Source organism: Harpia harpyja, chromosome 13 (genome assembly GCF_026419915.1).
Source record: "Harpia harpyja isolate bHarHar1 chromosome 13, bHarHar1 primary haplotype, whole genome shotgun sequence".
Classification (NCBI taxonomy): domain Eukaryota; kingdom Metazoa; phylum Chordata; class Aves; order Accipitriformes; family Accipitridae; genus Harpia; species Harpia harpyja.
The window spans coordinates 33,197,891-33,220,596 of record NC_068952.1 but is presented as its reverse complement, the minus strand read 5'-3'; the positions used below and the strand labels follow the sequence as shown (position 1 = coordinate 33,220,596).

The 22,706-nt window shown below is 37.7% G+C and overlaps 1 protein-coding gene across 1 annotated transcript in view; it reads left to right on the top strand.

Annotated features, from left to right (window-relative positions):
- The window catches only part of MTR (5-methyltetrahydrofolate-homocysteine methyltransferase), a 52,729-nt gene extending 32,914 nt beyond the window's left edge, over window positions 1-19,815 (top strand). The window contains exons 22-33 of the mRNA XM_052805986.1: window positions 2,795-2,895; window positions 4,928-4,995; window positions 5,858-5,978; window positions 8,939-9,020; window positions 9,811-9,909; window positions 11,091-11,166; window positions 12,381-12,536; window positions 13,260-13,456; window positions 15,986-16,186; window positions 17,436-17,628; window positions 18,386-18,498; window positions 18,631-19,815. Coding sequence (XP_052661946.1) covers window positions 2,795-2,895; window positions 4,928-4,995; window positions 5,858-5,978; window positions 8,939-9,020; window positions 9,811-9,909; window positions 11,091-11,166; window positions 12,381-12,536; window positions 13,260-13,456; window positions 15,986-16,186; window positions 17,436-17,628; window positions 18,386-18,498; window positions 18,631-18,723 — 1,500 coding nt within the window. The 3' untranslated portion in view covers window positions 18,724-19,815. The remainder of the gene's footprint in view (window positions 1-2,794; window positions 2,896-4,927; window positions 4,996-5,857; window positions 5,979-8,938; window positions 9,021-9,810; window positions 9,910-11,090; window positions 11,167-12,380; window positions 12,537-13,259; window positions 13,457-15,985; window positions 16,187-17,435; window positions 17,629-18,385; window positions 18,499-18,630) is intronic.
- Window positions 19,816-22,706: the final 2,891 nt, after the last annotated feature.

The following is a 22,706-nucleotide window of genomic DNA, read 5'->3' as shown; positions in this document are numbered from 1 at the left end:
TGTCTGTGTTTTTCCACCAGTTTTCTGAAGACTACTTTTTATGTAATATATATAATTGAAAATATCCAGTGATTTTCAGATCTTCGTGGGCCTTTCCTTTATAGCATTTCCTGTTTCACAGCCAACAGTTGCTGATGCCTGAGCATAGTTTTACCAACTACCTGTGCATATACCTGAAGTAATTTCCTCCAAATTCGGTTAATGGAATATGTGATAGGAGCATTGGAAAATGAAGATATAGGATGTCCCTTGTTTCTCCATATTTACAAGATTCTATTCCGTAGAAAAGAGAGTTCAGATTAATTGGACAAAATCCCCTTTTAAATACTCATGTCTGCTGTTTCCTACTGGATTTATAACGTGATAGGTGCTTACAGTTTTGGTTGTTAAATAATTTTCTTCTCTTGTCTTTGTCTGACTATCAAATTTAGGTTTGATGTATATTTACTTTTCTTTAGTCCTGTGGAACCTTACCTTGTCTTCATGAGTTCTCAGAGACAATAGCTATTATCAGAATCTGGTATTTAACACAACAACAACAAAATGAAGAATAGCAGAATGTCTCTAAACTGTGATATTTGTGTATTTCCATTGGTTTTCCTTCTGTGGATTTTTGAATGGTTCCTAATTCTTCCCTTGATATCTTCTTACGCTGTATCTTTCCATTTGCTGTGGATCTTTTGTGTGATTGTCCAGCATAAATGTGATGAATACAGCAAATAATTTAGAAAGAGAAATGACCTGATAAAATCAAACCTGACTAATCTTAATGGAAGAAGGAGAATGCCTAGTCTCTTTTCTCATGCTCTTTCTGGATGCGAAGAAGGTGTCTTCTCTCCAGTAGCTCAAGCAGATCTGTTCTCTGACTGTCATGACTCACCTTTCTATGTGTCATCTCTCTCCTGCTCATGCTGTTCTTTTTTATTTTAATTCAGATGACGGTGCTGGTATTTGGCACCTTCTGGTTTGTTCTGATGCTATTTGAAGTTAGTGAAAATCATTACCCCATTGCTTCCATGAGCACTGGATTAGGATCTACTGTGAACCCTCTGGCACTTAATTCTCTGGCTAAAAGGAAGTGAAGTGGAATTTGAGAGGTTCTTAAAAAATACAGCAAGTACTCTGAAGCGATTGTGAGATATTCTGTGTGGCTGAGGAGAGCAGGAAGGAAAGAGTAGGGCTTCTGTCTTCCTGCTTCCTCTACCTTCTGCTGGGCAAGGGATGTAGTGCTTTCCTCTTCAAAAAAATGTTGTCACTGTCTAGAGAATTGGTGAGAGAGGAAAAAACAGCTGCATCTATCTCCAAAATTAGATGTTGACTTGAAGGAAAATGATTTGCAGACTCTGGTAGCTGTTAGGTCTGGTGTTACCCAGGCTACTGTAACCTCCAGGACAGCGTTAGTCACAGACTGCCAGGAAATGCAAAGTGTTAAATAGCTGTGGCTGTGGATCTCTATCAAGATTTTAAAAAGAAGCCCTTTGGATGTGTGCCTAGAACTTGAGGACCTCCTTGCTTGAGACAGTCGAAATCACAGTATGCCCTAAATAGAGTTTATTTAAAATGGTGTATGCTCTGGCCCATGTTGTTTGCTGCCCAGCACAGATTTTCCTTCTCATGTACAAATTCTTTTTTACCTTTTTTCTTTTTTCTTGGATATCAGTCACTAGTTAAATCTTCAGTAATTACTGGGTATGATACATGTGTGCAGCACTTTTTGTTCTTCCCCCAGTCCTTGATTAGTCTCTTTCCCCAGTTTTCTCTTAGTTCCAGCAGTGTATTTTCAGCTGCAAATATTTTTATTGTTGTACTGAGATGGCTGACTTGCAGACTTCCATTTTTTCCTTCACAGAAGAATCTAATCCTCCAGTTCTGCCATCTGCAAAGGAGACAAAATACTGGCCAGAAAAATATTTTGTAGTTTCACATAAAATATGCTCAGGTTTCCACTTTGTTTAAATTCTGTGCAATTTAAGTAGTCTGTTACTGGCATCTGATCTTGCACCAACTCAAACATGGCACTGTGATAGACTGGAGCTGCTCCAAATAACGACACTGATTATACAACTAAAAATGTATTGCAAAGGCCTGTGTCCTGGTGGAGAATTGCTATAGGAAGTTCCACTGTTGCCCTGCTGGTAGGTCCCGTTTGTCAGGGCTGAATGCTGTCTAGCCTAGGACCAGTTTGTGACAGTACAGCTTCCCTTCTTTAAGGAGATCCTTCTTCCAGCCTGTTTGTTCAGCTTGGGTAGTCTGAAGTAGCATGATCACTGCACTGAAATGTCTTCCTTGCTATTCGTGTTGCATAAAATATTAGTCTCTTCTGCTTTTGCTAATTCGTCTCATTCTTCTCAGCACTGCGTTGAAAGATTGTTCTTGATGCACAAACAGGCATGTAATTATGAGTTCAAAACATACCCTTTTGTACTACATAGTTAATCCATTTAAACTCTTCTTAGTGAGGTTTATGTTTGGAGCAGAGGTACCTTAGGAGTTCAGTTATTGCACTGCACGAAATGCTATCCAGATCTGAAATTTTTTATCTGCTATTTTGTTTTTTTAAACACAGGGTTTTTTGATAACATGCACACAACTTGCAAGAATAATTCTTGTGCATTTTTATTACCTGGGTCTTTTAAAATAGTTTTTAATATTGGCTGTATTACCTCTACTACACTTTGCAATTACTTGTACTACAATAGGAGTCATGGATTAGGACTGCACTGTTAAAGGATCTGTGCAAACATACGGAGGCTTCCAAGTAGTTTAACTCTTGTGTTATTTGTTCAACTTTCAGGATCCTTATCATGGTACAATAGTACTAGCAACTGTGAAAGGAGACGTACATGATATTGGCAAGAACATTGTGGGAGTCGTTCTGGGCTGCAACAACTTCAGGTAAAGAAGCTAACATTAGGAATCTGGGAACAGAACTGTTTAAGGCTAGCTAATTAATATATTAGGTTAGCTGCAGCTGTGGGAATAAGAGGTGAGCATTTCTTGGGAACTGTCCTCTGTTCCCCAAGTTGTGGTTGGGAACACAGATCATACCAGCTATTACCAATGGGGAGGCAAGAGGGCGTATAGCCTCATCCTTTAATACTTTTTTCCTAATGAATTCGCATCTGAGGTGAATACAGTTAACATCAACTGAAACGTAGATGAGAGCATCAATTTTTGTATTTGTTTTATGTTAGTTAAATATAATAAGTATAATGCCTTAAACATACAAGTATAGCATCTGAAAAAATCAGATACAACAATTGCAGTAGGCAAGACTACGTGTGGGTTGTGTGTTGTTGGGAAAATGGAAGTCTTGTAAGATTCGAATGAACCTTTTAGTGTGTTTTTCAAGCTGCTTGTTAACTGTGAGGTTTTAAAAACTTGCTGGGGTATGTTTTGTTAAATAAGAGATGAGGTTCTCATCCTGTTTCTGAGCTTGAACAGATAGAACTTCAAGAAAAGTCAGCTCTTTCAAGGCCTGTGTACATGCAGCAGGTTGGCAACAGTGTTGGAATGAACAGTCATGTTTCCATCAGAGCCCTTTGTCAAGTGTTGAGCAAAGCTAAATCTGCTTTGGAACGCTGTCTTACCATTCATTCCTTTAGTTTTGGTTTTGACTTGGGGCTGTAATTTGCTCTAAAAAAAGCCAAGATGATCTCTTTATTTTAAAACACAAAGGGTTGAAGCCAGTAGCAGTGCTGTGTATATGCAGTATATTCCATTTCATTATCTTTTGAAATTTTGTTAATTGGTTTCAGGCTTTCTTGAGCTTTATTTAGACCTACTGAACTGAAGCCATAGTGTTTTCTGTCACCATGAGTTTGAGTGAGGCTGAATGAAGCTAGCAGGCTGGGGTGGCGTACTTGAAAAAAACAAAAACCTTGGCAGTGGCTAGGGTTAATAGGAATAAAATGCTAGCAAGGGAAGTGCAGTGTCTCATTTCATAAAATGTATGCTTTAATAAGACAAAAAAACCCTTAATGCGAATCATCTTATGTTCCTGACATAAGATATGATGTCCACAAAACCTTTTTGTATTGCCCAAATAACTTCAGAAATGCCATTGCTATTGGTTAACACTGGTAGGCAGCTAAGCACCACACAACCATTCACTCACTTCCACCTAGCCAACCTCAGTGGGATGGGGAAGGAGTAAAGGAAGAATAAAAGCAAGAAAAATCGTGGGTGGAGTTAAAAAATGTTTAATAAGTGAAGGAGAAGTGGAAGAAGAGAGAAAGAAAAAACAAAACAAGTGATGCAAAGGCAATCACTCGCCACCTCCTACAGGTAGACTGATGCCTAGCCAGTTCCTGAGCAAAAGATGGCTAACCCCTGCTAAACCCCTTCCTCTTCCTTTTTATTGTTGAGCATGACATCATATGCCATGGAATATTTCTTCGGTTAGTTTGGCTCATCTGCTTGGTTGTGTCTACTCCCAGCCTCTTGTGCACCCCCCAATCTATTCCCTGGGGGCTTAGAGTGAGAAACAGAGAAGGCCTTGATGCTGGACAAACACTGTTCATCAATAGTTGAAACATTAGTGTGTTATCAGCATTGTTTTGGTCAGGGATCTAAAACACAGCACCATACCAGCTGCTATGAAGAAAATTAACTCCATCTCAGCCAGACTCAGTACAACCACAAAAAAATTATTTAAAATAAAATTTAAAAAAAAACCTCTTACACTTGAATTTTCTTATCTACTGTATCATCTGGAACTCTGATGTATTGAAAATTTTGCCAGACCCAGAGGTATTTCCAATATTAAAATTCCCAATAGAGGTCTTAAGAGAAACAAACAAACAAAAATCTCAATTTTAACTTCAATTTAAGTCAGTCTTTTACAGTAAGAGCAATGTATTTGCCCTTTAGCGGAAATTTGACCTGTTTTTTAAAGAATCTTGTGTCATGTCACTTCTTTTCACAGAGTTATTGATTTAGGAGTCATGACTCCATGTGATAAGATATTGAGAGCTGCTGTTGAGAACAAAGCAGGTATAGAGAGATTTCATTAGTACTCTTGAATGGTTTGATTTTTAAACCTCACTTGTGTTTTTTATTGCTACTTGTTGCATTCCTGTGCTGCCTATGATTTGGTCAGACTATCTTCAGATAGTTCAGAACTTTTGCATTAACAATAGCAATTATTTAGTATTTGGCACTTCCATGAAACTTAGCCAGAGGAACTGAAAACCTGTATCAAAAGGACAACTCCGAGAGGTGTTTTAGTATTTGTTTTACAGATGGATAAATGGAGACTTGGAAAGGTTAAATAACTTCATGTTGGGTCTTAAATCAGTAAAAGATCTTGGCATTCAGCCTGCCAGATCAGTGAGTGTGAAATCAGGAATGAATTGTTCTAATAAATAATGAACTTTCTGAAACAAGTTACAGTTGCTTTGAAACAGTCTATTGCTTCTTGGAACAAATGAATAGTGTGGAACGTAAGTGGTGAAGTTTGAAAGCGTTTGCTGTTTCTAAGAGCAGAGCTTATAATTATTTTGTCTTACTTCCCTCCTCATTGCTGAACTTCTGAGGTTTGAAGCTTGCTAATCAGAAGTACTGTATATTTATTGCTGAAACTAGAGCAGTAGGTGTTCAGCAGCTGTGAAGACTGTTTGAGAAATATCTTAAACTGGGGATTTGGAATCACTTTCTTTCTTGGAAAACTTTCACTTTCTAATTAGGTCAAACCTCGCTTCTAGACTATTGACTACCCTGCTTTTTATCTCGCTTTTCTATCTGACACATGATGCTATCTGATATATGAAAGAAACCTTTCTGTAATGATTTCTGTGTCTTCCTAGAGTGGATTTGCTAAACCTTTTGTGTATGTGTGTTTGTAAATTTGCAATAGATATAATTGGCCTGTCTGGTCTCATCACCCCTTCTTTGGACGAAATGATTTTTGTTGCCCAGGAAATGGAGAGATTGGCAATAAAGATTCCTTTGCTGATTGGAGGAGCAACTACTTCTAAGTAAGATATCTCAGTTGGGAAGATGGAGAATGTGTATGAAAACAGTTTTAACCAGGGAAAAAGAAAATTTGTAGCCATTTGTCTCTCCCTTTCCCTCATTTTCCCCCAACATGCATACTGGTATGTATTTACTTAGACTGATTGTTAGTCCTTGTATCAGAAGTTGTAGAATATAGAGGTAAAATGTAATTGGGACACAACAAATAATGATCATCTTAAACATTTCATTTTTGTGAGTGTTATGTATTTTGCAAGTGTATATTGTATGTGGAAGTACTGTATTTCCTTCTAAAAAGTTCATGCGCATATGCATATGAATACAGTTCTGTTCTTCTAAGGGGCTGAATGATTTGTTTTGTTTCACCAAAGCATTCTGAAAATTCAGGATTTTGAGACTAGAAGTGGTCCTGTTGACATCAGAGAGCTATTATCTTTAAGAAAGTTAATGTATTTTCCTGGATCGTTGTTCAGCACTGTGCTGGCTGGGTTGAGCCCCCAGTCCTGTTCAAGCAGGCTGATAGGGGATAAATTCTAGCTGCTTGCCTTGAAGTAGTTACCATGTTCCTTTTGATAGACTGAGCTTTTCTGTTGATATTGTTCTCTCAGATCCATTCAAATGAAATAATGTAGCTGCTATGATGTCCTGAAGACCAGTGTTGACAGCTCACTGACACCTAGTATTAACATTACCACAAATGCATTTTGGGCATGTGTAACAGCCTTGGGTCACACTTTGCTAACTGGTTTATGTACAATATGCTTGAGTAGGTGACAGCTCAGAAGACTGCAGAGGTCATTTATTGCATAACGAGACACTGTTAGCAGTGCTGCTTTCTTTATCAGGGCAGCACAGATCGCAGCAGAACCATTGTATTCCGTGTAAAAATACACAAGGCCTTAGCAAAACATCCCATAATTTGACAGACAGTGAAGAGTAGGATCACTACCTGTCTTTATTGGTCCTGTAGTTATAATGCAAGGTTAACTGTTTCCTTTTTTTCTTTCTCCATATGTGTCTTTTTTTTTTTCCTATGGCTTTGATACTGAGAACAAGCATGGAGGGTTTTTTATTAAAAAAAAAAAAAAAAAGAGGGGGGTGGGGGAAGGCTTTATTCTAAGTGGAGGTCTTGAGAGCCCTTTCTTCAGATCTTTTTAGTGTTTGTACGCAGGGCATTGTGGCCTAGTAATTGATGTCAAATAACCAGCATCAAACAATTTTGTAGAATTTATTCACAAAGATGAATGCAGCCAACAGCAAGGCAGCACTAGTTTTATCCTTGAATATGGAAATTATTGAAGAATATATGTATAATATTGTATACATAAATAATTTTATTCATCTGAACTGTATATAAATATATACTTACGCATATGCCCAGACACATGCAGTTTCTATAAAATCTATGTCAAGTAAAGGTATTCTTTATGGAAGATTGGATTGGTAATACATATTTAATTTACTTCCGTAGTCTTAAGTTCAACATCATGTGCATTCTCAAAGGTTGTGTACATGTCAGATGTTGCTAATGAAGAACCATCTGCACTTTTTCTCTGTAATAAGTAGACATTGTTATTTGGAATAAGGAGACCATAAGTACTTGGAATGGTGGAAAGTGAGATCAGTTTGAAAGAGAGAGAGGCTGGGTTTTGTCTACAGTATCTACGTAGTAGAGTTTCTTCATAACTTACAATAATTATGATGTTTGCATTCTTACTATACTGATTTGATAAATGCAGATGCTAAGAAAACTAGTGAAAGTTTTGTTGTGGTAATGTTTATTTTTAAAAAATACAAAACTTAGTATGTATTAGTTGATACAGTGCCATTGTAGGACCATGCCCTGTTTGTTTCCTTTGTCTGTTCCTATCACAACAGAAGATACAATATCTTTTTCTAAAAAATAGAGCTGCCAAGATCAAAACTGCATTGCCTAGAAGCAAATTAAGAAGATCCTGGACAGTTGGTTACACAGCTGTGATGCACAATCATCAGTAACCTCCATGTCCAAGTGCTTCAGATATTTCACAGAGCCTGAAGAAAAAGTAGATCTTATCTTTGCTGTGGGAGACTGCTTCCTGGGCTCTGATCTAAATTAATTTAAAAAAATGGTGTTTGACCTTAGCATTTGAGAAAGCAAACTGAGCTTTGGCCTGCAGGGTCTTTGTCCCTGCACTTGCTTGCACAGTTTGCCAGGACTCCGAGCAACAAGGGTAGTCAGCTGCATTTCATGTGATAGCTTAGGCCTCAGTTTAAGACTGCAAACGTTAATTTGATCAACAAAGTACTATAATGTAGAATTGATTCTTCATTATATGCTGAAGTATTTCAATGAGGACTGGAATATGAGTAAATGCTAAATAATTGAATGAATTGAGAGGTTTTTATGTGAATGACTTGACTGACCAAGCAGGTGCAAGTTTGTAATATTTGTTGACCACTGGCAGAATTCCTTCTTCAGGTGAGTAGACGGGTTGTGCCTCCGATTTTGAAGTAGAACATCGTAGAAATGGAATAATCATCACTGAAACATGTTAAAGCCAATCCATAGACCCAGAAACTAGCATGTGGGAGGGAAAAATGTAAGATGAGCAAAAAAGACTTAAAAAAAATTGTTAGTTCTCACTGAAATTTTCTGAGACTCAAACTAATAAGTTGCTGATTTTCAGTCAGTTGGTAAGACAGTGAGGGAATGTGAGTTGGCACATTATTTATGAAGCATTCTGATACTCTTCGAAGAAAAGTGTTTATGTACTTATTAAAATCTGTGTTTAATCATCCATGCATAGCAGATGGATTAATTGCTTTCTTCTTCTGAAGTTCTGGTCTATGCATTAAGTCAGAAATTATTTCACTGGGGGTTTTGTCTGGTTTTTGTGTTGTTTCGGTGTTTTTTGGGGTTTTTTTGTTTTTGTTTTTTTTCCAGTTGTGAAATGCTCACTCTTTTTCTTTTTCATTGAAGAACACACACAGCTGTTAAAATTGCCCCACGATATAGCGCACCTGTAATTCATGTCCTGGATGCATCCAAGAGTGTTGTGGTTGTAAGTTCTAAATTATAGTTTCTCATCCATGCAAAAATATATGCCCTCTTTTTCTGTTGTGCCTCTCATCTTTTCCTCTAAGGCTTAACGTTATGGCAGAAAATTGAAGAGGCATGACAGAGGCCAGTTTTTAAACTACTATTGCTTCAGTTATTTTTTGCTGCCACATGGTTATCTCATCTGACTTGTGTCAATTATTGCTCCTGCATACCTTTATTTAAATGCCCGTTTCTCTAGCGAGAATGACATGATTCACTCTGGGTCCTTGACTGTAGTTCTGAGATTTTTTTTTTATAGTGAAGAGCAATGGGGTTATATGTGAACTGCTATTCTCTCTATTTTGGATATATTTCTGAAGTTAGTGATATGGCAAAATTAGTACTATGAAACATGGGGCTGGAGTTTTCTGGGATGGATGCTCTCTCTATCAGACAAATGGGTAGTCTTAGCTGGCAAATACCTGCTGTAAAGTAGTAGGGCAAGCTGTGTGTTGTTTCTACGACTATTCAGTTCTAAAGTTTTGGAGTATTCTCCTCTGAAGTCTTTCCAGAACCAGACTTGGCTCTGCTAATATTACCTGTATAGTAGGGCAGTGCTCTCAGTAATAATCATATTTTTAAATATGTTTTGAATCTAGTTTGCAGATTAGTGGTAAGGCTTAGTTTAGTGTTGTCAAGTGTAATTGGAAGAGAGTCTGAAAAGACGGATGGCTTAGTCTGAAGTTCATACTCTATCCTTACTGTAGTATGTTACAGTATGGACTTAGTGCTTTCTCTTTCCTTTCTTTCAGTGCTCCCAGCTCTTAGATGAAAATGTAAAGGATGATTTCTTTGAAGAAATATTAGAGGAATATGAAGAAATTAGACAAGAACACTATGAGTCTCTCAAGGTACAAATGTAATTGATTTAGCTTCTCTTCTTGTTTGAAGTGGTTTGTACTTGCTTCACTACTAACTCTGTTTCAGCTCCTTATGAAGACCTTCAGGTATATTTGTTCTGATTTAAAACATGCAGTAGAATTGGTGGAAAACTTTCAGAAGTGGTTATGAAATCAAATTTTCTAACCTATAAGGAAAAATTCTGCATGAGTCTAACATATGCATGGCAAATTCTTGATTGTCCTCAATGGGCAATCAGTGTTATCTAGGACATCTCCATGGAGCTGGCAGTCATGTCAACTTAACCAATCTACAGGAGACCAATGCTCTCCTGGAGCAGTAGCTGGAAACAGGGAGCTACACTGGGGTAATTAAAATGACACTGGTTGCTTTTGCTGGTACTAAGCCACACTCTATTGCTTTCCTGATGGGTTCATATTGTTTAGGTTAGGGAGCTGAGGCTGCCATTTTAGGAAAGTGAAGAGAAGGAAGCAATGAAATGTGGGGATGGACTGTGCAAAGGAACACTAGGAAACAATTAACATATGACTCCTGAGGCCATCCTTGTAAATAAACACAGAAGAAAGCTGAAAGCCATCTGGCTTTTACCTGGTCTCTTGATAAAGAAAGCTTGAGGCCTCCTGCTGAGGACATTTGGCTTGACCAAGTTTAAGACTGTCTTTGCACAGGGAACCAGTCCACTAAGCTGAGATTAGCGAGTGCAGCACTCTCCTTTAAGCAGAGGTCAGCAGTGAATTCGTAGGCCTTACTGAAATTGCTGTAGGTTTCTTGTACCTTTCAGAAGAGCCAGTAATTTGCCCAGAGGTGTACTGCAGTCACTGGTGGTGGTGTCACCGCAGTCCTAAGCTTTTTGCAGGCAGTAGGAGAATATCTTGCTGTACCTGTATTTTCATGTATTTTGAAGTAATAAAGGGACTTCTGCTGTAGTTCAGAGGAACTAGAAATCTTGTAAGCCAGTTTCCTTAGAAGTATACAGGAAAAAATAATGGTGTGGTTGTGATGTAATCTTACTTTACATTTGTGAACAGGGAGTTGTTGGAACTGAAATTGTCTGCTGTCAGATTTGTCCCAAAGACTATTTTGAGTAAAACTCTACCACTAAGTCAATAGTTACGGTTTATCTGTCTCAAAGATGGCTGGCTTTGTGAAATTAACCTTTATGTCCATCCAGGAAAGAAGATACTTGTCTGTACAGCAAGCTAGGAAAAAAGGTTTCCGTGATGACTGGTTGTCAGGCCATAAACCAGGTCAGTTTAAAAGTTGTTGTTTGTTGTTGCTGTGCCCTTCCTTTGTTTTATTTTATGTATTTATTTTATATATATTTTTAAGTAGATTATGCTTCATTAAACTTCAGGATACAGTAGTGTAACAACTTGAGTAAATTGGTGTCTGTCTGAGCAGAGGGGGTTTTTTTGTATAAATTTGAGCATCCTATTTCTGCTTTATATTTTTCAGAGTATATTTAAAATATAAATTAATAGTTAATAAAAAAATCGGAAAAAAAAAAAAAAAGCTAAAACAATGAGTTGCCCTTAACACCATATAATCAAAGATAAGTCTGATGCCTGCTTTGCAAAATAATGTCATACTGGCTCATTATATTGCAAAGCTTCCTATACCATATTTAGGGAACACACGTTGTGTCATGGCATTTGTATCGAATTCCTCCTTACACTTTTTCCTACCCTTCCCCCATCAGTTTCTGCACCAGTTTGCTTTGATTTTTTTTTTTTAAATTAGAGACTAGAAGCATAAGCAGCATTCCACAAGAAGTTGCATCCTGCAGTGACATTTGCTGCTTTCTGTCACTTCATTTACAAGACTCAACAAGATGCTAATTTTCAATAGCTCATCTTAGTAAAAGTTGTGTTATGAAGTATTGAACAGCACAGATTAAACAAGTGCAAAGCTTGTGGCTACATCATAACATAGATCCATCTTGCTTTTTCAATTGTGCACATGCATCTGAACAAGTGTGCGGTGGTTGTAAAAGTTCTTAAAAATTACATATTAATTTACAGAACTATTCTACAGTACCATAGCATGTAATATGTCTGTGTATGGAAAGTGGGATTCGTAAATACAAAGGGTATATGCCCATAAAATATGTTAGGTATTGGTAAGTTGTGTAGGTTTTTTTTTGATCTTCTGTTTTGGCCAAAATTTTGGCCAATGAATTAAGTTCAGAAGTCCAGCAGCTAATAAGTGTTGATTTATATGAAAGAATGAAAGGCCTTAAATTTTCTATTTCAACTTTATATGCCTTTTATGCTTTTCTTTATCACATTGTAACTATAGAGTATGGTATGACTTGGGAACGATACGACAAGAATTCTAAGACAATTACTTTTGAAGAGGTTACTTGTAGTGGTGGAGGCTGGCGAGCATCACTTATGCTGCACATACAAGAGCAATATTAAATTATTTTCATCATGTCACATTGTACTTCTGATTCCTACAGTTAAACCAAAATTCATCGGCACAAAAGTCTTTGAAGATTATGACCTGAAGAGGCTGGTAGAATACATTGACTGGAAGCCATTCTTTGATATCTGGCAACTTAGGGGAAAGTATCCCAATCGGGGTTTCCCTAAACTCTTCAATGATAAAACTGTGGGTGAGTGTTGAAATTGCATTTACTTCATGTAAATAATCCTAACAGACCTGCCATGCTGTATTAAGATTCTGAATGTTTTGAAATACATAGGAATAGTGAAAATACATGGAAACCTAGTGTCACTGAAATAATTTGTTTAAAGCAACACTTAGTGAACCAAGTGTTGGCATGTGAGGCTGAAAAATAAGTGGGGAAAAATGCTCAATCATCTTACTTAGAATTCACCTGCCAAAACACAGGGAGGTATTTTAATGACAGAAAATGGCAGCAGAGCACTTAATATATCTGTGTCCCTGTTGTGGGTGAAGATAGCAAGAGGGCTCTGACTCCTTTTGAAAGTATTCAGTAGGCCTTAAAATACATGATGAAAATGCAAGGGTGACACTAAAATCAACGTTCTGGGTCTACTGCTCTGTGGTAATGTAGGTGCACACACATGTTCTCTGTTGCTCATTTTATTCTGTGTTCTCTGCCTCTACTAGAATGATGCTGGCTGAAACGTTTGGGGTTTGGGGTTTTTTTGGTTTTTTTTTTTCCAAGATGTATGTTGTTACAGCTGTATAGACATAATCACATTGCTATCTTTCTGTTTGCTGTAGCAGACAGATTGTTGCAGTCATCAGAGAATTATGTGGAAAATGAACCAATCTTCAGCAATTCTTAAACCCATTTAGCCAGTTGGGAAAACATGCCTTTTCTAAAGGGTTCTCTTCTTTTTGATAGGTGAAGAAGCAAAGAGAGTTTATAATGATGCTCAAAATCTACTGAAAATGTTGATTAATCAAAAGAAATTACAAGCCAGAGGTGTGGTTGGATTCTGGCCAGCTCAAAGTGTTCAGGATGATATCCATTTATATGCCGTAGAAGAGGCAGTGGGAACTTCGGAACCAATAGCAAAATTTTATGGCTTGAGGCAACAGGTACAATGACAGAACGTTTGTTAACAAAAGTGATTTATTTTTTTTCCTGAATTGCAAGAATGTAACAGAAGTGCCCTATTAAAATCTGTGCAGAAAATGGTGGTTGTAATCTGTCTGCAGCCATTGTCTTGCCATTTCTTTCAGTAATAATATCTTGTTAGTGGTGACCCAGGTATTTGTATTGTAGCATTTGTAGTATTTTGCATTGTAGTAGTTGTACAAAATGCTTTATAGATTTGACATCTTCAGACATGATGTGCATTTTCTGTCTTCATTTTAATACTTAAGATGTCCTAAAGCACTGCGCTGTATAAATTCATCACCTGGATCCTGTGTGCTAAATTAGAACTTAATGAACCTTAATTCTCTAATACCCCTGGATTGTGCCTTAGATGAGAAATTCTGCTTGAATGTGTTAAAGGTTAAAAACACTTACAATTAAAATATTTGGAAAGTAAAGCTCAATGGAGATAAGTGTTTCTGACAGTCTTAACTTTTATGTAAAATTCCCCATATGAAGAGGCAGTTTAGAATTAGTTGGCTGCTAATTCTGATTGAGAGAATCATTATTTTAAGTATTCATGCTTGAATCATACTTACCTAGATTTGCATTTATTTTGATAGATTGAACATTTTCAAGATATTCTGCCTCTCCTTCCCTACTTTCTGACTCAGCTTCTTCATAGTTCACATATTTGGAGTCATCAAACATGGCAGAAACAAATTTAACAGCTACCTAAATTTCTGGAGTGCAGTGTTCTATGAGGACAGTCCTGTGCCAATATTGCAGAACTGCACTAAGAAATGCATGACTTTATCTGTTCCAGTTCCCTGGAACAGATAATCTGTTGTATGGAGATAGATCTAGTGTATCTTGACAATCCATGGCAGATGTTTATATAAACTGTTCTCACAAGCATTCAGGCAGGGCTGTTCCAGGGCCTTACGACCTAGTTAAGCATTTTAATATCCCATGTAAATCAAGTTTACTACAGTTTCTCTTCCTGGCCTTTTCCCAGGGTTCTCCCAAGGAGAATATCTGATTTGATGTTCTTGTAATGGTTTTTACTATTGGAATACTGTTATTTTCCTTAACCTTTGAGAAAAGCTTGAATAAATTGGGAATATACAAGAAGACTAGGGCCATGAAACTCTGTGCTATTGTGGGTACTGTTCTTCTGGACTTTACGTATTTTAGCTGCATCTCTTTCCAGCTGGTGTACGTAGTAATTCAGCAGAGGCTTCACCAGAGCAAAGTAGACGAGAATAATTGTCTCCTGTTCCTTATATAAAATGTTCCTTTCAGTACACAGAGTTCTCTCCATGACATTGACACTATTAAGGATGTGACGTAAATCTGAAAGTTGGATATGCATTTAGTATTTTCCTTAACTGTAATCATTACAAAAGAACCTTAAAATTAACACGGATTTCACCTGTGTGGTAAAAGGATATTTCTTCAGTTTTATGGTACTTTCTGTAACCTCGTAGGTTATAGAAACTAGGGAAACAGTTGACCATTTTTCTTCGTTTTTTTTTGGGGGGGGGGGGGTTGTTTTTTTTTTTTTAAACTGCAGTTGGGAGTGGGTGGAAGGCATTGTTAAAATATTGTCATAGAATAAGAAAACTTGGAGAGGAATCTTCAGCTAAGTAATAGCTATGAAATAACTTTTATCTCTCTCTAAGTTGGGTAGATTTACAAGAGCTGTGCCACTTCTTAAATAGCAGTCATGTTCCCACAATGAATATGCTGATATGATCCTCAACAGTAAAACTTCTTGTTAGGTGCTATGGCCAGCATTCAGTCACCTCTTTCTATTCCCTTTTTTCCATTTTGGAAAACGATCCAGTGAGCGGGATATTTCCTATTTGCGTAAACCCACTTGAACTTTGCTTGGGATTCAACTTTTCAGGAGTGATAGATGCATTTTGTTTGTATTTGTGTGTGGCTAGTGTAAACCTTAACCTGGGGCACTGTTTTGTCTGGGTTACTGAGCACATGGTTTGTAGCATAAGAAACTAGGAGTGTTTATCAACTCTCACAGCCATTCTAAAATGGGAGCTGTTGAAGAATTCTGCAGTTTGCATAAGTGGGATGTGAACTATCAGCTGTCAGTTTTGCTAACAAATGTGGAATCTGTGAATGCTAGAGATGGAAAATTCGTCCTCTTACCCAGTGGTTGGCACAAGAGCGTTCCTTATTTCATAATAATTTGTCTGCAGAATAAGCTGTTAAATCTTACTAGCTGTAAATAGAAGCAAAACGTCTTTATATGTGTGTTCAGCACAGCATCTCCCTTCTTTGACGTTTTGTTCTTCAGTGATCCAAACATCCTCAGAGTGAGAGACGTGTTTTTCTTATAATTCAAGTACAAGAAAGCCATCATGGCTCAAAGACTAGTCAGGTGTTTGTCAGAAATGCCTTAGGCCCTTTAGTCTTAAAAATAGTGGTCTTTAGATTCATAGTGCAGTAATACTTAATATATTTTTAAAATGTTCTGATTTATTGCATTGTTTTTGTTACTTTAGGCTGAAAAGGACTCTGCCTGCACAGACCCCTATTACTGCCTCTCTGACTTCATAGCACCACTGGATTCTGGCATTTGTGACTACTTAGGCCTCTTTGCTGTGGCCTGCTTTGGTGTAGATGAGTTATGCAATGAATTTAGGAAACAGGATGATGAATACAGCATCATAATGGTAAAGGCTCTTGGTGATCGGTTGGCAGAGGTATGAGGTTTTATCACGTGTTCCCTTGCAAATTTTCTGACTGTGTATTAGATTTGCTTGACAGGTTGCTCTTTCAAGTTTTAGCATAAACTTAGGCTGTTGCTTGTAATGTATGCTCTGCATTGAATCTGAAAGTGAACTGGTTTTACTGAAATTGTCTTGAGAGGAGAGTCCTTTTCTGAGCCAGAGGGGACTCTGCTGTCTGTATCTTCTACCTGCAAAAGCATCTTTGGGCTCTTTATGAGGGTTTTGATGATTCATAGAATATAGTAGATTTTAAAACAAGACTATTTAAAAAGAACTATCTTTAAATCTTGTTTTATCTACATGAGAATGTATTTGGACCCAGGTGTGACCCACCGATTATATTCTTGAATTGCAGACATGCCTTCTGCTTTTGACAGTAACCATGCAGCTATATCCAGGGTACAAGGCTTTTGACTTAACATGTCTAAGCCTAAGACATGTTACGCTCTTAAAGCTCTAACTGAAGTGGTTTAGAAAATATCGTCCCTTCCCTCCTACCCCTGTATCCCCATCTGCCTGCCCCCATGCTTACACCTAAATAACCATGTTAAAACTTACAGCAACTTCAGTGCAATGCAAATGGAGTTAGCTCTAGTTGTGTATTTCAAGCTATAACAGAGTTTTAGAAATTATTATTAGATGCCACCTAAAGATACTTACTGAAGTGGAAATTTCTCCTGAAGGCAACCATTGCTGGCAAAATAGTGTAAGCTGTAAGAGCAGTTAAGAAAAGCTGTTGCCCACTTTCAGCTAGAGGAAAGGTCCTCCGCCAGAAAGAGCAGCGGCACTTACTTACCTCTGATACTTAGCATGGATGCAAGAATGATGTGGCCTTCCATAGCTAGACCTGGACAAGACACCCAGATAGTCAAGACCTCATGACTTCAGTGCTATAATGATGTATCACTACCATAGGCTAATGAACTTGGTCTTTTTCCGGTTACTTGTCTGCATCTTTACCTCTTCGAGTATGTAGGATTTTAAAGCAGGACAACCAAAAAACCACTGTTGACCAATAAGAGAAAAAACTAAAATACTTGAATTAGTAAAATAAGTATTGTATGTGAATTTTAATGCTATCAAATTTCTCATCTATGATAAGAGCTCCCTTAAAAATTAAAAAGTGAATGAGGAGAAAGTCTCTATCATTGTTTGCTTTCATCAAATAGCTATTGCATCAGTCTACACAAATTAAAAAAAAATCTTTGCTTTCTATTCCAAGGCATTTGCTGAGGAGCTCCATGAAAGGGTTCGAAGGGAATTCTGGGCTTACTGTAGTACTGAGCAGCTAGATCTCTCTGACCTACGCAGAATTAAATATGAGGGAATTCGCCCTGCACCTGGATATCCAAGCCAGCCTGACCATACAGAAAAACTCACCATGTGGAAAATTGCAAACATTGAGGAAACAACAGGTACCTCTGTCTGCTTTACTAAGATTCTTAGACTGGTTTTATGCGAATGAAAGATTGAAATGCCAACAAAACAGCGAATTGGGTGGTGCAGAGCTACATACAAAAACCCAAACTGAAGCGGCTCTGGGAATTGGGGTCTTCCCCTTTTCATTGCCATTTTTATTTTGCCTCATTCAAGGAAGAATTTGCAAAATACTGCCAGTGCTTTTGGTGAAGGAGTTATGTCCCTAATTAGCAGATTGCATGCAAACAGGGTTCTGCTGTGCAGAGAAAAATTCTAGCATCCTTATGGTTGCAAGAAGACATTCCAGATATAAACAGGAAAAAAGCCAATTCAGCAGTGTATTTCCTGGTCCACAGAAACCTTGAGATGGTAACTCTTAAAAAAGGAATGAATTCCATTTAGTTTCCTCTGCTATTCTGTGTGTCAGACATTTCACTGCTACTTCCACAATTCCAAAAATACCTTCCCGTGTTTCAAAACCTCTAGTTACCCATTTTATTTGCCAAAATGTCTTAAGATTTTTCCTTCAAACTGTACAGTTATTCTACAGTAATACTGTAACAAAAGTCTGCAATATATTTAAAGCTATGTGTATTTTTTTAATAGTTAACAAGTGAAAAATGGTTTTGGTTTTAGTTCATCTACAAGCTGCTTGGTTTTTGAGTTTGCTTGAAGCTGCCCAACAAAAAAAGGTTCTGAGTTTATGCTTATTATCAATTCAGAGAACAAGAAAATTCTCATTCTCTTTTCCAGGAATTGGTTTAACGGAATCACTAGCAATGATACCTGCTTCTGCAGTTTCTGGCCTCTACTTTTCCAGTCCCAAATCCAAATATTTTGCTGTTGGCAAGATATGTAAAGATCAGGTAACTTGCACTCTCCACTCTGCTAGTGTTACAGCATTCAAAAACACTTTGTGAGCAGATGTTCCAAAAAATCTTGTAAACAGTAAAGCTGGAGTTTCCAGGTCTTCATCATGTTTTGTGGTCCCTTTGCAGGTTGAAGATTATGCACTGAGAAAAAATTTGTCTGTGGCAGAGGTGGAGAAATGGCTGGGACCCATTTTGGGATATGATACTGAACAACTGTGACGCTTGTGGGCAAACATTTTCTTTTGATGGTCTATTCACCAGAAGGAATGAGAAAATCCTTCCCACTGAAAACAGCTTTCTTCCATCCATCCCAATAGCTTGTCTGATTGTTTTTAATTTTTGATCAAGGAACTTAACACTTCAGATCTGCACTCTGCTCTTGGCTTGGGATCATGAATGCATTGCAGATCTCGTAGTCATAGCAATATACTTTTATTTATTTTTATTTCTTGCACAAATACTCTAGCTGAGCAGCTAGATGTAGGGTGAGAAGTGGAAACTGCAAAGCTCTCCTGTCCTCAGGAGGGCTTTGAAATTGGGGGCAGGAATTTCTATTCCATTGTCTGTGGATATACATAGAACAGAATTTGACTGACTTTTGTTGGCTTAATGTGTTCTGGCAAGTCCAGGTACCAAAATACAATGTGATTTTTCTGTAAAGTCAGCAAAGGTTTTATGCCGAGTGATCAAGAACAACTGAAGTACAACATATCTCCTTTTTAAAAAAATGTCTGCCCTGTGTTTAGGTGTTGTGATTGGGAACTTATGTTGTTCTCCCTGAAGAATACCAGGATTTAAAATTACTTTGTGATTATGAGTGTAGTTAGAACTATCAAAATAATACAATGTGCTGGAGCAGTATCAGAGATGCTGTATTATGACAGAAGATGAAATGGGATGACGGAGCCCATGGAGTTGTCCACCTCATGCTTCCTCGTACTTTCAGCAAGCCACAATCTGTTTCTACTCTGTATAAAGGGTAATGGCACCTCCCACATTACAGTTACGTTGTGAGGCTTAATTCATATTTAAACAATCTTTTGTATGTGAAAAATACGAGAGAAGCATAATTGTTACTATAGACAGAGAGAAAGCTTGGACCTGACTTCAGTGTTTTACAAACTCTTTAAGCTCCCAGGTACCTGGATTTTAAAAGCAAATAGTAGCAATACTATCATAAGTAACAGTTAATACTGTAGGCTTATTCTTCAGATTTAACTGAGTGAGCTAATTGTTCATATTGTTAATAATCTCTGAAAAGTGTCTCGGGTATTATTTAAATGCTAATTTAATAAAATATTATGACAGAAACCCCTCATTTTTCTGGTCTCTAATTGTAAAGAAAAGACCAATGTTATAAAGAGAATGTTCTTTTAAATAGTTTATCTGTAATCTATTAATAGGTATATAATTTTTGTAATGTCTTCATCTCACTTTATGCTGAAAGAATCATCTTGTTTCAACAGGTTACTAAAGGTTAAGCTATCAATGGTGTTATCCTACTAGAATCCTTTAAATGGCAACAATAAAATGTGTGCAATAGTCTGAACAGATAAGTCTTAATATGCACATTGTACCATGAATCTGGAATTATCAAGGCTGCTATGGGGTTTTTTAAGTAGTTGAGTGTGTTCTTAACTGAATGTTTTAGAATGTCTCATCCTTTAATGACTTACAAAAATAATTTCTAAATGGATCTTTCCCCCTGCCTCCCCCCCTCCTCCCCATCTGTATCAAGGGCCTTGAGACATGTCCTTGTTGATCAGCTGATTCTTGTTGCTGGAACAGAAGCTGTATCCTTAGTAGAACGCTCTTTTAGACTGCCAAAAATATAGTAAAAAATTCTTAATACAAAGGAGAATTTGTTCCTGAAACATGTAGCCTGTAAAAATTGAAATCCTCTTTGCTTTCTTTTTGGTACTTGCACTTTTTCAAATCAATTTAGTGCTTGGAATATCTCCTCTCCACCACTCTTCCATATTCCTGTATTTGGAAGCAGAGTGCCTTATAGTCTGAAATTTTGATGGTGTGAATGAGGTCAAAGTTTGACTCGTACAGATTGGTTGATTTATTTATTTTCCTGAAATCAGTAGCATGTAGTTCAGTAAGTACAGCTTTAGCAGAGTCAGACTGACAGAGCAGTAGGTGCACTGCTGCGTAGCAGTGGTGGTGTTGCCTTTTGTACAAGGAAAGGGTTTCAAATGGTGTGCAGTTATTTTATCCCTTCACACATGGCATCATACACTGAGAAAAATCTTCATCTTTGCCTGCAAAACTCATCATTGTGAGAACCTGTTTGGGAGAAATACTCATTGTTGCTATGCAAATGTTTTTACCAAGGACAATTTCTTTAAAAGTTTGTTACTTTAAATTGTGAGTTGACACTTTGAATAAGACAAATCTTCATTCTTCTCTGCAGAACAAAGGTAAATTGTGAAGGAAAAGCTTCTCATAGTTCTACCAGGTAAGACTATTTTACTTCCATGAAGCTATATTGAAAAGCCATGGTAAGAATATACCTCTTTGAAGTAATGAGATGGAGTGGATACTGCCCAGGAAAGACTGACAATTTTAGAATGCGTAGAATACTTTTTTGCGGTGCTTTTCTAAGCACTACTAACAAAGGTACAAGATGTAAGAGACAGTGAAAAATTAAGAATGCTTTGTAAACAGTCCTGTTTTAATTATCATGAATAATTCACTTTGGATACTGATTTTTTTTTTTTTTTTTTTTTTTCCTCCTGTAAGTCAGGCTAAGAGCCCGGAGATTAAGTTTTGAGGCACATATCTTAATTTATGAGTGTCAGGAGGGAATACTATCCCTAAACCTGCCCCTTCGTTATGAGGTCTGCTTCAGTTACTCCAGGGAAGATTGTAGTGCAGTTTATTTTGGGGTGAGGGTGCTACCATAGGTCAGGCCATTCCTCAAAAAAACCCCCAAACCTCACATTTATTTTTTGTCTGAATATTTGAGCATTTTTTTGAGAATCTTCTGCTTCCTTGTTCAACAGTGTGAACTTCAGTACACCCTTTACAGTTAATTTCTGCTTTTTAACACAAGTGATGTCCAGAAATGGAGGGTAATAGTGAGAGGCCTTTAAGGGTCTTGCTTTTTAGAAAGGGGCTAGTTTACTAGTAACTGTGACTGGATTTCACAAAATGCTCTTTGAAGTCTTTGACTGATTTGCCTGAGCATGCCATGAAAAAGTAGATTCAGTGTCTTAAAAGAGTTTGAAGAGCAAGAAAAGATATAACTTCATTAATTAGTGGAGGGTGGTTCCATACAGAAACAGCAGCACATGTTCTCAGTCACTGGAGAAATAATTCCTGTGCCCTCAATTATAATAGCCTTGTCATGGCAAAGCCTGCTTGGCCCCTCTACAAAGTCATTTCGTTTGATTGTCAGGCTTCTGTTGATGCCAGTTTTCAAATGAGGATACACTGTGAACAGAATAGAAACATGTTTATCCTGCTTTCACACATCATTTGTATGCTGTCCAGCTACAAGCAGAACCGAAAAACCAGTGCAGTAAGCCTCCATGTTCATTTGTTCTATTAATACCACCATGGCTGAATATCCTGAGATTTCTGACCATGCCACATGCCTGATATAAATAGCTGTGCAAAGTAGAACTCAGCTGAGATTACCAAACTTGGCGTTTTGGATTTGTGATTCAACTTGAACCAGGATGGCAAAAGCAAGCTGGTAATTATTCTTGCTGGCCTGAAGCTGCCGTGACGACGGAGAAACGAAAGGCCCTGTTTTCTGCCTTGCTGCCACAGCGCCAGCGTGGGCCCTGCCTAAAGCTCCCGATCAGGCTAGCAGGGAGAGTCCTCGCGCCAGGGCGGTCTCTGCCATTCCTTCCTACAGAAGGAGCACGAAGTCAGCGGAGGGAGTGTGGAAAGTCAGGCTTACCCCAGCTTAGTTCTTAGCTCATGGTCTTTTCTACCCCATCTCCTCAGCCTCCTCTTCCTTCTTTTCCCTCCGGCAGTCCCCCCCGTTAGCTGCATGTCAGGGTCGTCTGTAGGTTCTGCCACAATGGAGTTGTAGAAGGTTTTAAATAAGACTCTTCTAAAGTCTGAACCAATTAGCTGTTCCAGGAAGAGGAATTCTTGCCTGGCAAGTGTTGGACAACATTAATAACAAATGGTGCTTAATAGCTCTGCCTATAGGAGCCTTATACTACGCATGTTAGTCATTC